The sequence below is a fragment of the Dama dama genome, chromosome 9, assembly GCF_033118175.1.
Source record: "Dama dama isolate Ldn47 chromosome 9, ASM3311817v1, whole genome shotgun sequence".
In the NCBI taxonomy this organism is placed as follows: domain Eukaryota; kingdom Metazoa; phylum Chordata; class Mammalia; order Artiodactyla; family Cervidae; genus Dama; species Dama dama.
Genome location: NC_083689.1, coordinates 94,352,275 through 94,367,687, shown reverse-complemented (window position 1 = coordinate 94,367,687; position 15,413 = coordinate 94,352,275). Strand labels below are relative to the sequence as shown.

Genomic DNA, 15,413 nt, shown 5'->3' with positions numbered 1-15,413 from the left:
CGGTTTGATTCCTGGGTCAGGGAGATTCCCTGGAGAAGGGATAGGCTACCCACTCCAGTATTCCTGACTTCCCTGGTGACTCAGATGGTAAAGAATCCGCCTGCAATGCGGGAGACCTGGGTTCCATCCCTGGGTTAGGAAGAGCCCCTGGAAAAGGGCATGGCAACCCACCCCAGTGTTCTTGCCTGGAGAATCCCACGGACAGAGGAGCCTGGCGGGCTACAGTCAAAGTCCATGGGGTTGCAAAGAGTTGGATGTGACTGAGCGACTAAGCACACACACTTAATGCCAATGAAATTAAAAAGTATCTACATCTAGTTCTCTAATTGACAGAGGAGAAGTTTGAGGAGTGCATATTTTAGTTTAGTTATTCATTTTATCATTCAAAGAAACTTTCTGGTCAAAGCAGAAGCATATTTCTGTATTCAGAAGAGTTTATCCTTTTTATAAGGTAATGAAGAGAGAGGTTAGACTGTATTAGAGCTTATACAGGACATAGAATAAAGGTATAGGGATTTTGAAAGAGTACTGACTTAGATATTGGAGAAGAAGTTTATTTTTTTAATCCCACAGTACTATTAAGGTGTAATTTTGGGCAAGCCATTTTACATCTCTGGGCTTAATTAGTTCCTTGTCTTCAAAGACAGTGAAGATAACACATGCTACTGCTTTATAGGGCTGTGATGGTCAAATGAGGTATAGTATGTGAAATCTTTAAAATGATATATAGATGTTAGATGGCATTTTATGATCTGAGCTGATAGAAAATGAATATTAGACATAATACAGCTGCTTATATTTTGGATGGTTTTGTATGTATCTGATTAAGAGGACTCTAAGTTTTGAACTGTGAAATATGACTGTGAATTAAAGGAATTCAATTCATTGGAAGGAGAAAAGTGAGACTCTCCAAGCCAATTTTTGATAAAAAATATTTTAATCAATTTTGCAAAGAGTTACACATTGTTCAGAACCTAATTAATGAATCAGAAATTTGTCAGGATGTACCCATTTGCCCCAGTATGCATACTTTGTGACATTTTTTATTTTACTAGATAATTTGCAAATCCTTTTTTTTTTAAAAATAAACTTGTTTGTATGTTGAAGATGGTATATTTTTGTGTAAATTGAGGTTTATCTGATGCAGTAGTTTGAAGAGTTGTAAACAATGACTTTTTTTTTTTTTTACAAGTATTTTGATGTCCTATCTTTGTGTCCTACAGAGAGAGGCTAGAGACTGGGGGTACACAAACTGTTTTCTCCTCTGGCATATTTTTATGGTCTGTACAGATGGGTTTATTGTATCTCTGTAACTGAGAGACAAGAATAAAGTGTTACTTCTGAGACTCGTTCCTTTAAAACAAAGGCCGGGCTTGGGGTGGGGACTGCTGACTTGCTACGCTGTGTGTCCTAGGAGTGTTTTCACTCTTCAGGAACTTGAGTTTGAATGAGAAAAAAAATCTCAAAATCTAAGCTTAAAAAAGAAAATCTTTGGGGAGGTAAATAAATTTGAACTTTATATTTTATTTGTTCCTGGTTTCCATATGACACGAAGATGACATATAGTGAGAATTTTTACCTCGTCCCATAATAACCTATAAGAAATCGTTAAATACTGTTGACAGAGTGATTTGAGGCTGGGGCAGGGAAAATGCAAGATAAGCCTGCATCACCGTGTAGTAACAGGAAATAAGAAAATGCTCACAAAATAAAAAGATGAGACTGAGGAGCCAGGATGACTATTGGCAATGTAGTGTCCTGGATGGAATCCTGGAAGAGAAAATGGAAATGAATGGAAAAACTGATGAATAATATCTGGGCTTAGTTAGTAGTAATGTACCAACGTTGGTTTCTTCACTGTAACAAACATAGCGTGGTAAGGTAGATTGTTAACAAGAGGGGAGGCTGGGTATAGACACTGTGCTATCTTTCAGCTTGTCTGTATCTAAAATGACTCAGGAATAAAATGCTTATTTACAAAATATTGTGGACAGTTTTTTATTGTGTATAATCAAATGATGTGAAGAATAGAAACTTTTGTGTCAGCCTGTTTTCTCCAGTTAGCCTGTTTTATTTTACTTTTGTTATTTCCCCTCTAAAAGTAGAATAATGGAAACAGTAGAAACAGTGAGAGACTTTATTTGGGCTCCAAAATCACTGCAGATGGTAACTACAGCCATGAAATTAAAAGATGCTTACTCCGTGGAGGAAAAGCTATGACCAACCTAGACAGCATATTAAAAAGCAGAGACATTACTTTGCCAACAAAGGTCCATCTAGTCAAAGCTATGGTTTTTCCAGTAGTCATGAATGAATGTGAGAGTTGGACTACAAAGAAAGCTGAGCGCCGAAAAATTGATGCTTTTGAACTGTGGTGTTGGAGAAGACTCTTGAGACTCCCTTGGACTTCAGGGAGATCCAACCAGTGAATCCTAAAGGAAATCAGTCCGGAGTATTCATTGGAAGGACTGATGCTAAAGCTGAAGTTCCAATACTTTGGCCAGCTGATGCGAAGAGCTGACTCACTGAAAAAGACCCCAGTGCTGGGAAAGATTGAAGGTGGGAGGAGAAGGGGACGACAGAGGATGAGAGGGTTGAATGGCATCACTGACTTGATGGACATGAGTTTGAGTAAGCTCTGGGAGTTGGTGATGGACAGGGAAGCCTGGCGTGCTGCAGTCCGTGGGGTCGCAAAGAGTCGGACATGACTGAGTGACTGAACTGACTGACTGATGCTATATTACCATTATTTAGATTTTTAAGTTCCCTTATTCATAGCACTAGTAAGATTTGGTGATCTTTAAAAGTCATATTAATATCTGAAATTTTTAAGAATGATAGGAGGAGGTTAATAAGGTTAATAATAATGTGCAAATTAGTAGGTGTATATTCTGAAGGGAAAGCAATTCATAATTTATTACTGTGGTACATAGGATCTGAGTTGTGATTGTTTGGAGAATTATAGTTTTGAAAGTACTTATATTGATACTGTACGTCATCACAATAAAGCACTTTGGTAACTTAAAAAATTATTAATAAGAATCTTATCATTTAAACACATAAAAAGTAACCTAATAGAAAAATAACAAAAAAGTTAAAATAATGTAAGATACATCTTTGTTATTAATTATGAAAATGAATATAAGTAAATTTCATGTCATTTCTTTTCTAGATTTATTATCTAGGATAGATTTGGATGAACTAATGAAAAAAGATGAACCACCTCTTGATTTTCCTGATACACTTGAAGGATTTGAATATGCTTTTAATGAAAGTAAGTGGTATATTCTGTGTATATGCAAGATTTGTTTAACAATGCTGATAGAAAATAAACAATCCTAAACTTTTATTTGCCAGCTAGAAAGTTTTATGTGTTTCTTTTGAGAAATAATATCTTATCCTTTCATGATGAAATTCTTCTGTTAGGTAAAAGAGCCAAGTAATAATTTCCCATACTTGTCAAGTCACTTAAACCAACGAATATGAATTTAATTCAGCTTAGGTATTTTCAACCTTGAGGGTTCAACTCCCTTGTATCCAGCTGGAACTCCCAGTTAATAATGTAGAAAGATGCTATTATTTCACGTGTTATTTAAGATGAACTGACTGGCAATAATTATCTGTGACACTATTTTAAAACATAATACTTGATTTCATTGTTATTTTTTAGGCAACATCCTTATTGTAAAACTTCATTAAGTTCTGAATAAAATAAGCTTAGGACTGGAATGAGGTACCATAGATTGCAAGAATGTTTCTTGTACAAAGAACCATGAAACTGAATTAATGGTAATCTGAACTGAAATAATACTGTAATACTTGAGAGGTAATGTTATCACAGGCCAGGTAGCATTTGAATTGTAGCTGTCTGTTGTACTACTCACCTAAATTGGTGATCTGTCATCATTGTGTGTGTGTTTTTAAAATTTTACATGGATTTATTCTATTCACATTGACTATTGTCATACCACCTACAAAAAGTGCAACAGCCTAATCAGTTTTCTAATACCAGGTCAGAGCCAGGTGGCAGAAGAGGAACTATACAGTAAGTTACAAGAAGAGTTCAGATGTCCTATCACTTGATGTACTTATAGCTGTAAATATTGCCACAGGAGAATCTCTGTTTTTTTGCAGCGTCCATACAGTTCCTGTCAGTGAGGCCTTCTTAGATCGATATGTCTTTGCAGTATCAATTATGGGTGTTAGAGCTTATAGTGATAGTCTCTGTGTACTGGAATATTAAATGAATGTATTAGAACATATTAGAGACATGTTAGAAAGTATTAGAACATATTAGAAACTTTGATCTCTTTTCTGATATTAATTTGCATGCTTTTTAATAAAGGATATCTTTGGCAAAGTATGTGTGAGTAGTAATATTTTGTTTTTAAAAGAAATTTTAAAATTTCTTTATAGTTTAATTAACAGAATCTAAAGAACTCTGAGACTAACATTGCTCCTGCCCCTTTCAAACAATGACCAGATTCCTCTTTCAGGCCAGGGATGGGGGCATGTGTTGGTAGTGTGGATGAATCATAGAGCTATGTTCACTTTATGAATAGAAGACACCAGTTTTCATTGAAGTCTGCCTTTCATCTTCCTTGAACATTTCTTAAAGGAAATGAAAAACAAAGAAGCAATACACTTTTATCTCTCACTTTCTTATCAGATACGTTCATACACACACGTTTGCTTGCATTTTTACATTCTTGCATGCACATACTCACTTTTGGGACACACCTACACCTTTGTAAATGCGTGTGTGCTTTCATGTACTTACACCTGAATGTGTAAGCACCCTTGCACACACCTATCCTGTATTTTTTTTTTTAATATCCTGGACATTGTCTTGCATAAATGTAGACCTGTATTATGGGCAAAGATGCTTGCATTCCAAGGAGAGAATGCCACTCTTATGGATCTTATTTTTAGCATAATACAGTTCAAGGTTGAATTCAGGGTGAATGGTGAGTATTTTTTTAAAGAGGTGAGGATTTGAAACCAAGAAAGTAGTTTCAGTATTAAATCCTTAAGAGAGCAGTCCTATCTTACAATCTTCAGGGACTTTTATTCAGGGTTTATAATGCAAAAACTTTTATGAAAGCTTTGAATTGAAACTTTCATTGACTAAAGAAGCTTCTAAATTTTTCTAAAGAATTTTGAAGTTCTTAGTTGGGTAAAGAAAAATTAAGATACAGAGTTCACTCTAAGGAAAAAGAAAACTGTAACAAAGGGGAAGAGACTCTTTTTACCTGCATCAAACTGATACCTTCTTCTTTCAAATCACTGTTCCTTTTCAAATACTCTTTGTGTTTAAAGTGCCTGTATAGCCGTTCGTATAGCCGTTCTCCAGTTGCAGTTGGTATACGGCCCAGGTCAAATGCCTTTGCCTTGAAAGATGAAGGTGAAGGCTTTTCCCCTTATACCCTCACTCTTACTCCCTATACCTTGGTGTAGTACTGTGAGAAATCACGCTTTTGTATTACCAAAAAATACATACATATATATATATTGAACTCAGCAACAAACTGTTTTGAGTTTGAAGCTTGTCTTCCATGATAGCTGATTTTTATTGGATTTTTACTGTTGTCAGAAAGTGTCTTAAATATTTTCAGTTTATTAATTCATGTAGATCATTGATAGCTTATCTTGGGTCTCAGACTCTACCACCAATCTGGTAAAATATATGGATACGCTTTTCAAAATAACATGCATTTGGTTATGCACCGGAGATTTTACAGCTGATTTTAGGAGACTCTAAAATGTCCTAAATCAGACCTGTGACAGTTGCTAAAGAGATTTTCCAAACCTTTGAGAAATACAATTTGCAAATCCAACTGTAAGTGATCCAGATTATCCTTTCTGGTTAAGAATGCTTACTCTGTTTGCCTCTTTACCTTCTTTTTACTTTTAATACTAGTGTTAATAGTTGGCTGTTTTGGCAAGGCTCATTTTCCCTAAAGTATCAAAATCATTATCATCTTATGAGAATCGTTATGTTCACAATGAGTAGGGAATTAAAAAGAACAAACAGCAAACCTCTCTCTGAAATGTAGATGTATCTGCATCTAACTGTGTAAGTCAGTCAGTTCCCTTTCACACAACAGTGCCACAGAAAATACATTTCAAATTTTAGCTGCAGCAATATTACACGTTACTATGTGCCCCATGCCTTTTTAAGGTTGCTTTACTCAAAATCACAAATGTCAGATTTGCAGATACCTTTATCACTGTATTGGTATCCTAAATGGGAATTTCCCTGTCCTCAAAAGAAAGACATAGATGTACCTTTTAATTTATATGGCATCATCTGACCATAAGTGAATGTTCGTTATGGTGATCTAGTTCTGTGTCTCATGTTGAGTATTAAAAATCTTTAGAAATAAGAATTGGCCCTTATATTAAAAATGCTGAGTATAGTGTAGTAAAATTGATTCATAAAAATAATGAAATAGTTTTACTTAGAGTAGTAATATTTCCTGGATTTTAGCTCGGGTGCCATAGCTTTCCTTTCAAGTCTTTCTTCACTCTTATATCTTTCTTCACACTTTTATCATCATTGGATAAAAATCAAATACTAATAACTCTGTTCAGCTTGACCACATATCTCTTCTGCCACTCCTAGGATAAAGGGTAAAGTTTGAGGCTTCTACTATTTGCTTTCATGTGTTCTCCATTGTTGTATTACTCAATTAGTCTCAGTACTCTCTTTGTTTCTGTTAAACTGGGTTGTTCACTATTATTTGAATGTGCCATGTTTTCTTTTCTTCAAAATTCTTTTTTCATTGTCTGAGTAGAGGAGAGGGAAGTTGTTAAAGCACTTGGTCTGTTGTGTTTTTCTCTCCTGAAATCCAGGAGAATGCTTCTGGGGAGACAAGACAGGTGGCTTGGTCTACTATGAGGAGAATCCTTCTCCATGAAGTATTTTGAACAAGTTAACTGGTTTGGCATTGTTTACAGCAAAGAGTCAGACACGACTGAGCGACTGAACTGAACTGAAACCTGTAATCTGCAGATATGTAATTGCGTGTTTCTTTGGAAAATATCCCATGAGCAGTACAACTCCCTGGCATATAAAATAGAAGTGTTTATAACCAGCAGTCTTAGCAATGTGTGCAGTAACTCATATGCCCCACTTAGAGGCATCACCTGTTCTGGTCCAGAGCATGCTATCCAGTGAGAAGAGAAGCCTGGAAAGACAGAGCCAGGCTGCTGCAAACCAGTCCCTGCTCTGCCTGTACCTCCTGGTTGCTTGGACCATTGAAATTATTAATAAAGTTATTTATTGCCAGTACAGTCATTGAACTTTGTGAGTTTGTCTTGACAGTCTTATCAGGTCGGTTTATTTCTCTTCCTCAGTTCTTGTCTCCTCAAAACAAAAATTTGGAACAACAGACTAAAGGGTTTAAAACAACAGACAAGTCACAGCTCAGTTCAGCTCAAGCAGACAGATCTTTTATTAGACAGACACTTCCAAGACGTGGGAGCCAGCTGATCCCAAAGGAGTCATCATAACAATCCCTCTTGATTTCCCCCTTTTTATACTTCCCATCTCCTCCTTTTGGTTGTGCCCTGTACAGAATAGGGGTTGTACCCACCACCAGTCAAGAAAGGGAATGCAAATAGGCATATGTTCCAGGCTGATTGACAATTCCAAGTTATATAACAACAGGCTCTGTTGCATGTGTCTTCCCATAAATCAGTCTGCTATAATCAGATGTATATATATATATGTACAGAATATTTATGAACACTTAATGGGCTCCTAGCTGCCTAAGGTTACTTGAAGAAGCCCCTTTGGTTAGTTTGTATCCAGTGTGTGCCTAGGGCATGTGCAGGAGTTGGAAGTCTCTTTGGTTATTTTTGTAGCAAATCTGTGAGCCCCCCTGGGTGTGTCTGAGAGGGGGGTTAGAGATCAGATTGCCTCCTTTTCATGAGCAACCCCTTGTTGCTCATGCCTAACTTCCTACCTAGCAGTCGAGTTGGTTCACTGTCTCTCTCCCATTTCCGTTTGAAATCGTACTTGTATTTCAAGCCAGTTGAGAAATTGCACTAAAACCTTTTAACCTATTCTAGACTATAGGGATCCTTCATTTTTCTAAGCTCATTTTAGACTTTATTATCTATGTGAATTGCCTGTAGCAGGTTTTTAGATTGTTGACTTCATTCTTTGTAAAAAGTTGCTTTATTTTTAAATATTTATGCTTTTACTCAGGTAACCTCTAAGCTTAAGAATGGGGACCATGTTCGTGGCTATAGCTAGCAAAAATCTTCATATATTGTAGGCCTTCAAATATTGTTAATTTGCTTTGGGTTGGAGAAATGAAGATGGAAGACATAGCCTTTGAGTACTTGGGTCCTTCTTCTATACTATGTATACATTTGTACCATATGGATATTTAAAGAAAAAGATCTAATTGAGAAATTAGAATGTCCTGAGACATTAAATTTTTATTAGACATTATTTATTATACTTTACATATTATTATAAATATACTCTGAATCATAGCACTATTTTAACAAATAAACTTGTTTGTTTGTCTTCTAGAGGGGCAGTTAAGACACATAAAAACTGGGGAGCCGTTTGTTTTTAACTACCGGGAAGACTTGCACAGATGGAACCAGAAAAGATATGAAGCACTAGGAGAGGTATGGTTGTATATATGATTTAACCTTGTATTTTATTCCAATTTTAAATAGTCAGAATAAAGGTTTAAGTTGAGGCAGTACATGTGTTCTTTCTACAAAATGATTCAAAAAGGTTTTTGTATTTTTTGTTTATTTTAGTGGTAATGTTAGGAACATAATTTCAGTTTAAAATTTTATGTTTTTACACAAATCTTTTCACGACCTTAATATTTTGTAATGAGTCATTATAAGGGGAACAAATTGATGCTAAATTTTATTTTTTTTTAAATGTTTTTAGGAGGTTGAGTCCTCGGCTGTGCCAGGAAGAATAAGTCTTCTTTTAAATGCTTATCTAAAACAAAAGGCACAGAGAGTTACCGTTGTTAATTATGTGAGATGATGGATGTGCTAATTATCCTAGTCTTGGCAATTTTTCTTAGCAATTTCCTGGCGGTTATAAAATCATCTTATACAAATACAGTTATCAGTTATTACTGAAAGTTACAAAAAATTGTTTATAGGAAGAAAATTGCTGTTGGCTAATAAATTAGATATAAACTACTTATCTTTGACTTGATAAAGGATTAGGCCTTGTGAAACCTTACATGCCTCTTTAATGCTACCACCGGGAGGAACCTTTGAAAGAGTCATTTGTCCTTCAAGTGAATGTTTTGTTAAAGCTCAGAGTTTTACTCATTAGTGTCATATTGTCGTTCCGTTGCTCAGTCATGTCAAACTCTTTGCAACTCCATGGATGGCAGCATGCCAGGCTTCCCTGTCCTTCACTGTCTCCCTTAACTCATGTCCATTGAGTTGATGATGCCATCCAGCCATCTCATCCTATGTCACCCCGTTTTCCTGTCCTCGGTCTTTCCCAGCATCAGGGTCTTTTCCAGTGGATCAGCTCTTTGCATCAGGTGGCCAAAGTATTGGAGGTTCAGCTTCAACATAGTCCTTCCAGTAAGTATTCAGGATTGATTTCCTTTAGGATGGACTGGTTTGATTTTCTTGCAGTCCAAGGGACTCTCAGGTCTCCCGAACCACAATTTGAAAGCATCAATTTTTCGGCACTCAGCCTCCTTTATGGTCCAACTCTTAAATCCATATATGACTACTGGAAAAACCATAGTTTTGACTATATGGACCTTTGTCAGCAAAGTGATGTCTCTGATTTTTGATGTCACAGTCTGTGTTTTTCATAAAATGCATATGAACACATTTGTTTACTGTGATAACTAGACAACTGCTTAACTTCTATAAAGAAAAGCTGAAAGTTCTATTTATATTTTGGCTGCCTAATAAAAGTAGTCAAAATGAATTATTTGGTTAAACAGTAGCATAAAGAATATATGAAATTAAATTTTATCTTTTCTGGAATACAACTTTTCTTGGATCTCTTTTGCACATCTTTGAGCAAAGGCATTGACAGCTTTTGTTCTGAACTATCTTTTTTAAGATGTCTGATTAGGAAGCAGACTTAGAAGATAGAGATTGTGTCTTCTTCTAGCACAGAGGACAGATTTGTTTGATGTCCAAGAAATTTCATGGTAGGGAAGATCCCCTGAGGAAGGAAATGGCAACCCACTCCAGTATTCTTGCCTGGAGAATTCCATGGACAGAGGAGCATGGTGGGCTACAGTCCATGGTGTTGCAAAGTTGGACACAACTGAGTGACTAACACTTTCACTTCACTTTCATGCAAATGGAGAGTCACAGAAATTTTTAACCCTCATAGGCAATCTCAAGACATGTCACCATAGTTCGGAAAATGCAAGTTCTCATATAACTATCTACAGTTCCCAGAAAACATATAAACATTGTGTTTAAATTCTGAAAATAGTTTAATGCTTCTTTTTACCAATAAGATCTCTAGTTCTGTTAAGCGAGAACCTGTGAAAAGTCTCACCAGTGTCCTCCATGTAAAAGCACTGAAAAAACTTTTCTCCTCAGTGATGGATAGGGCAGAATTCAGAAATTTGAGTTTATTGCCTGAGAACCTGCCTTAATAAATAAACTTTTGGTATGCTTAAATTTTAAGTTTTAAGGAGACAGCTTTTGACTTCAGCCAACAATCTAAACTAAAGCCCCTTCTGTTTTCTTAAGTGTTTTCCTACAGAATATTGAGTTTTGTCTTCAGCTGAGAGGTACTATATATGTTTCACAACTGCCGTTTTAGTTTATGTTTATTTCTCTCTTAAGGAGATTATTATAACAGTCATTTAGCAGAAATTGTTTTTAAGACTTGCTCCTGAAATGCTCTATCATTTCTATGTAAATTAAGCTTATTGTGTAAGTAAAATAAACTGAGATGTCATTTTCTTTTTGGAATGCAGTGTTATAACTACACAAAAGAGTACCCTTTTACACTCCCATAGTTACATTTTTATAGTCAAACAAATGCTTTTGCTAATATGTATATATATTTGTTTACTGTCTACATATAACTTGATAAAAACATATAGCTTTTAATAAGTTTGGTTAATTTGTTTAAATTTAGAAAGATACTTTCAGTTTAAAGAAGTGGGAGAGTGGTGTGAAAGGGTGATTTTCAGAATAGAAGTTTTCATGCATATATATTGGAGACGAATGCCAAGGAATAACGTTTCCTTTGAAAGATTAGAAAGGCTATCATTTAAGTAATAAATAGAATGGAAAAACCCAGCATGTAACTTGTCAAATTTTCTCAGCTATCTCTTTCATGTCAATACTGAATTATTATTAAATGGAGAATTTGTAATCCAGAAGAAATTCTAATGGAAGATTTGAGTTTTTTGCCTAAATTGGGTCTTTGCACTTCCTTTGATATTTGTTTACTTCTTTAAAAGTTAATAAATTGTTAGTGTGCGTGGTAAGAGGATAGTATTGATTGAGCAGTCTTGAAAGCTTGGCTTTTTATTCATGGTTAGGACCACACTTACAAAAAAAAGAAAGTAAAAGCATAATTTACCCCCCCCCAGACCTAAATTAGTAATATGTCTTGTAAAACAGTGCAAAGTTATTGAAAAGTACTACTACTAAAAAAATGGAATTTATGCAGCTATAAAAATTGGATTTTTCCAATGGCCATATTCAGGTATTTGAAATAGGAACAACTTAAAGAATAATAATACAAATTATTATGTTAATAGTCAAATATTTGAATATAATGTGATTTGTTATTGTTCAGTCGCTCAGTCATGTCTGACTCCTTATGATCCCATGAACAGCAGCATGCCAGGCTTCCCTGTCCTTCACCGTCTCCCGGAGTTTGCTCAAGCTTGTGTCCATTGAGTTGGTGATGCCAGTGATTATGTGTGACTAATACCTTCATATCGGAGAAGGCAATGGCACCCCACTCCAGTACGCTTGCCTGGGAAATCCCATGGACGGAGGAGCCTGGTGGGCTATAGTCCATGGGGTTGCTGGGAGTCGGACACGACTGAGTGACTTCACTTTCACTTTTCACTTTCATGCGTTGGAGAAGGAAATGGCAACCCACTCCAGTGTTCTTGCCTGGAGAATCCCAGGGATGGGGGGAGCCTGGTGGCTGCCGTCTATGGGGTCGCACAGAGTCGGACACGGCTGAAGCGACTTAGCAGCAGCAGCAGCAGCAGCAATACCTTCATATAATGTGAAATTCCCACATCTCATATTGTGACAGAAACAAAGGTCTGGCTGTCAGGAGATCTGGATCCTAGTTTTGGTTCAGCACTATCTCTGTGGTAGAGAAAATATAAGATGAGCCTAGGACATTGTCTTTTTTGGAAATCAAACCCTCAGTTTAATGGCAGTATGTGAATAGGACAAAGAAACCCAACTTGAAAAGATTTCCTTTGGCCACAATTGGGACAATTTGAGGGTATAACAGAATAAGGCTTCTATTGATTATAAAATATTTAATTAAAAGTCATGATTCCACAACATTTTTAGAATATAGTTAATTTGCTATCATAAGATGAAAATTATCTGAAAGTTGGTAATCAAAGGGAAAGAATTAAGTAGCTTGACATTTTTTGAGAAACCGTAGTTCATTTGCAGTTGAAGAAGGAATGTTTTACTTTACCAAAGAATACTGGCTACTAACAGTAAAAAAAAAAAAAAAAAAAAGATATAATTAGAAAATCACCATCATTCTAAAGATGTTCCCTGAAGAGTCCCATTTCCTGCTTATTCAGTCAACCACTAATCTGGGATCAACCGTGAAGGGACTTCACGGTAAGTGAAAGGACTTACACGGTAGATATAATTAAGGTTACTAGTCAACTGATCTTAAGATCTTAAGATAGGGAGGTTGTCTTGGATTATCTGGGTGAATTCAGTACAATCACAAGAGCAATTAAAAGCCAAAGAGAAAGGGCAGAAGAGTCACTCACAGAGATTCTGCAGAAGAGGCAGGGAGAGAGGTTTCAGGCACGAGGATTCACATTCCATTGCTGGCTTTGAGATAGAGCCAGAGAGAGGCCCTCAGGAGCTCAGGGTACCCATAAGCTAATAAGAAGCAAGGAAAACTCAGTGCACTGGATTTTGCCAACAACTTGAGTGAACTTGAAAGGGGACTTGCTCCAGAACCTCCTGGTAAGAGCCCAGCTGGCTGACACCTTGATTTTGGCTTTGTGAAACCTAAAGCAGAGATGCCAGTGGAACCAGTCCACATTCGTGATCTATAAATTGTGACATGTTGAACTCTGTTTAAAGCTATTAAGTTTGTGCTAACTTGTTAAATTAAGTTTGTGGTTGTCAATTTAGTAGTAGAAAACTACCATACAACCCCTTCTCGAAATAATTGGTTTCATGAAGGATGTGAGGGAATATTTGCACAGTATGTTTGCACAGAATATTTGCACTTTTCCCAGAGTATCAACTCAGAGATTTCTTACAACTGTAAGGGGAAAAATCCATACCTTAAAATAGAGATTTAGCTGACAGCACAGTACCTGATGAACAAAGTTAGTATCACTATGGTAGAATAACTTGACATTCTGTATCTTCTGATAGGATGCTGTTTGAAGTACACAGCACTGACTGTGGATATTCTTGCTACATACACCGACTTTGACGCTAATCAGTGCTTTAGAGTTGCGTTCCATTTTCGTGAAACACAGGAATAGAGGGAAGAGCAAATGACACCACAAGGACACAGTCCAATACAAGGGACATGTAGAAGACAGTAGCATTAAAAACACTGAAAAGATTTGTGTGTTGGGGGTAAAGAAACTGTTGTAGATGAAAATAAACAAGGAGACAGCAACTAGCTTTGGGGACATGTAGAAGACAATAGCATTAAAAATACTGAAAAGATTTGTGTGTTGGGGGTAAAGAAACTGCTGTAGATGAAAATAAACAAGGAGACAGCAACTAGCTTGTGTATATGAACATTGATGGGACTTTGGTTAAAAAAATAATAAGGTAAAACAACCTCTATACTCTTTAGGGGCCACTGAGGATGAATTGTTCATGTTTTTCAGGTATGAAATATTGTGTATTATGGTTATGTAGGAAAATGTCCTTATTCTTAGGTGATGCTAGTGAAATATTTAGGGAGAAAGTCTTGGTGCCTGCAAGCTATTTTTAAATGCGTCTTAAGGAAGAGGGAAAACCCAGGGAAATAAAAAGAAAGTATGTATGGCAAAATGCTGTTAGCAGTTGTCCAATCAAGGTGGAAGATGTAAAGATGCTTATTGTACCATTTTTCAACATTTCTGTGTGTCTGAAATGTTTCACAAGTTGAATACTGGGGGAAAGGAAGCTGGTGACAGGAACCCGAATACGCTTCTGTTTGTGAGTGCGGCTTGCCCCCGGCAGGCCTCCTTCAGTGCCCTTGGACTGTTCCGTGTTATCTGTTGTGTGCAGTGCTGAGTTGCTCCTGTCACGTCCGACTGTGACCCCGTGGACTGTAGCCCGCCAGGCTCCTCTGTCCTGGGACACTCCAGACAGGAATACTGGAGTGGGTTGCCATGCCCTCCTCCAGGGGATCTTCCCAACCCAGGGATCAAACTTGCATCTCTTAGTCTCTTGCTTTGGCAGGCGGGTTCTTTACCACTAGGGCCATGTGGGAAGCCCACCATTTCATTTGGAACCCATCAAATACTATATTTGGAGTACTTTTTTTCTGGGGTAACAACATCCATTCTAGGACTTGAGTTGTCTCCCAATAGTTTATTCCATTTTTTAGAAGTACCTTACTTAGTATTTTGCCTGAGGCATAAACGCGTTTGGTGTCACAGAGGCAATGAACTCAGTGGGTGAGCATTATGACAGTTTCTGTGAATCTCTCATACTCCTGTATGCCATATTGGATATGTCAAGAATACAAGGCCCTGCCTGCTTTTTCACCCGGGCCATTTCTCAAGAGTTGTGTTTGCAACAAGCAGTATTGAAGCATGAAGTTAGGTCTTTCTCTGGGCCAAAGAACAGGCTTGCTTACAGCTTGCTGTCAAATGGTGAGCTCCCCAAGCTCAATATTTCACAGCTTCAGCCTGAGCCGCTGTGTGTGCAGCATCCATCTAGGATCACATCATCTTGTGCCCCATGGACTTGGGGTCTAGGAAACCAGTGCAAATATGCTGGTGCTGTGCTGTGATGAGTAAAGCCCTTTGTCTGTGACCCAGAAGTTTTGTGTCTTGCATTAGCACCCATGAAACAGTAACAGGCTATCTGATTAGTTTGTAACTAGGGCAAAAGCTAATCTCAGACCCATCAGTGATGATTGACTCCCTGCCAGGGAGCAAGCCTCACTCACAAATGTGAAGCATATTCAGGTTCCTATTGCCAGCTTCCTTTCCCCCAATATTCAACTTGTGAAACTT

General features: G+C 37.1%; 1 protein-coding gene across 7 annotated transcripts in view; it reads left to right on the top strand.

Moving 5' to 3' along the window:
• The window catches only part of ARB2A (ARB2 cotranscriptional regulator A), a 391,787-nt gene that overhangs the window by 44,277 nt on the left and 332,097 nt on the right, over positions 1-15,413 (top strand). For all 7 annotated transcript variants that reach the window (XM_061152012.1, XM_061152013.1, XM_061152008.1 and 4 more), the window contains 2 exons: positions 3,173-3,274; positions 8,549-8,649. In XM_061152012.1, the coding sequence (XP_061007995.1) occupies positions 3,205-3,274; positions 8,549-8,649 (171 nt within the window). In that variant the 5' untranslated portion in view covers positions 3,173-3,204. The remainder of the gene's footprint in view (positions 1-3,172; positions 3,275-8,548; positions 8,650-15,413) is intronic.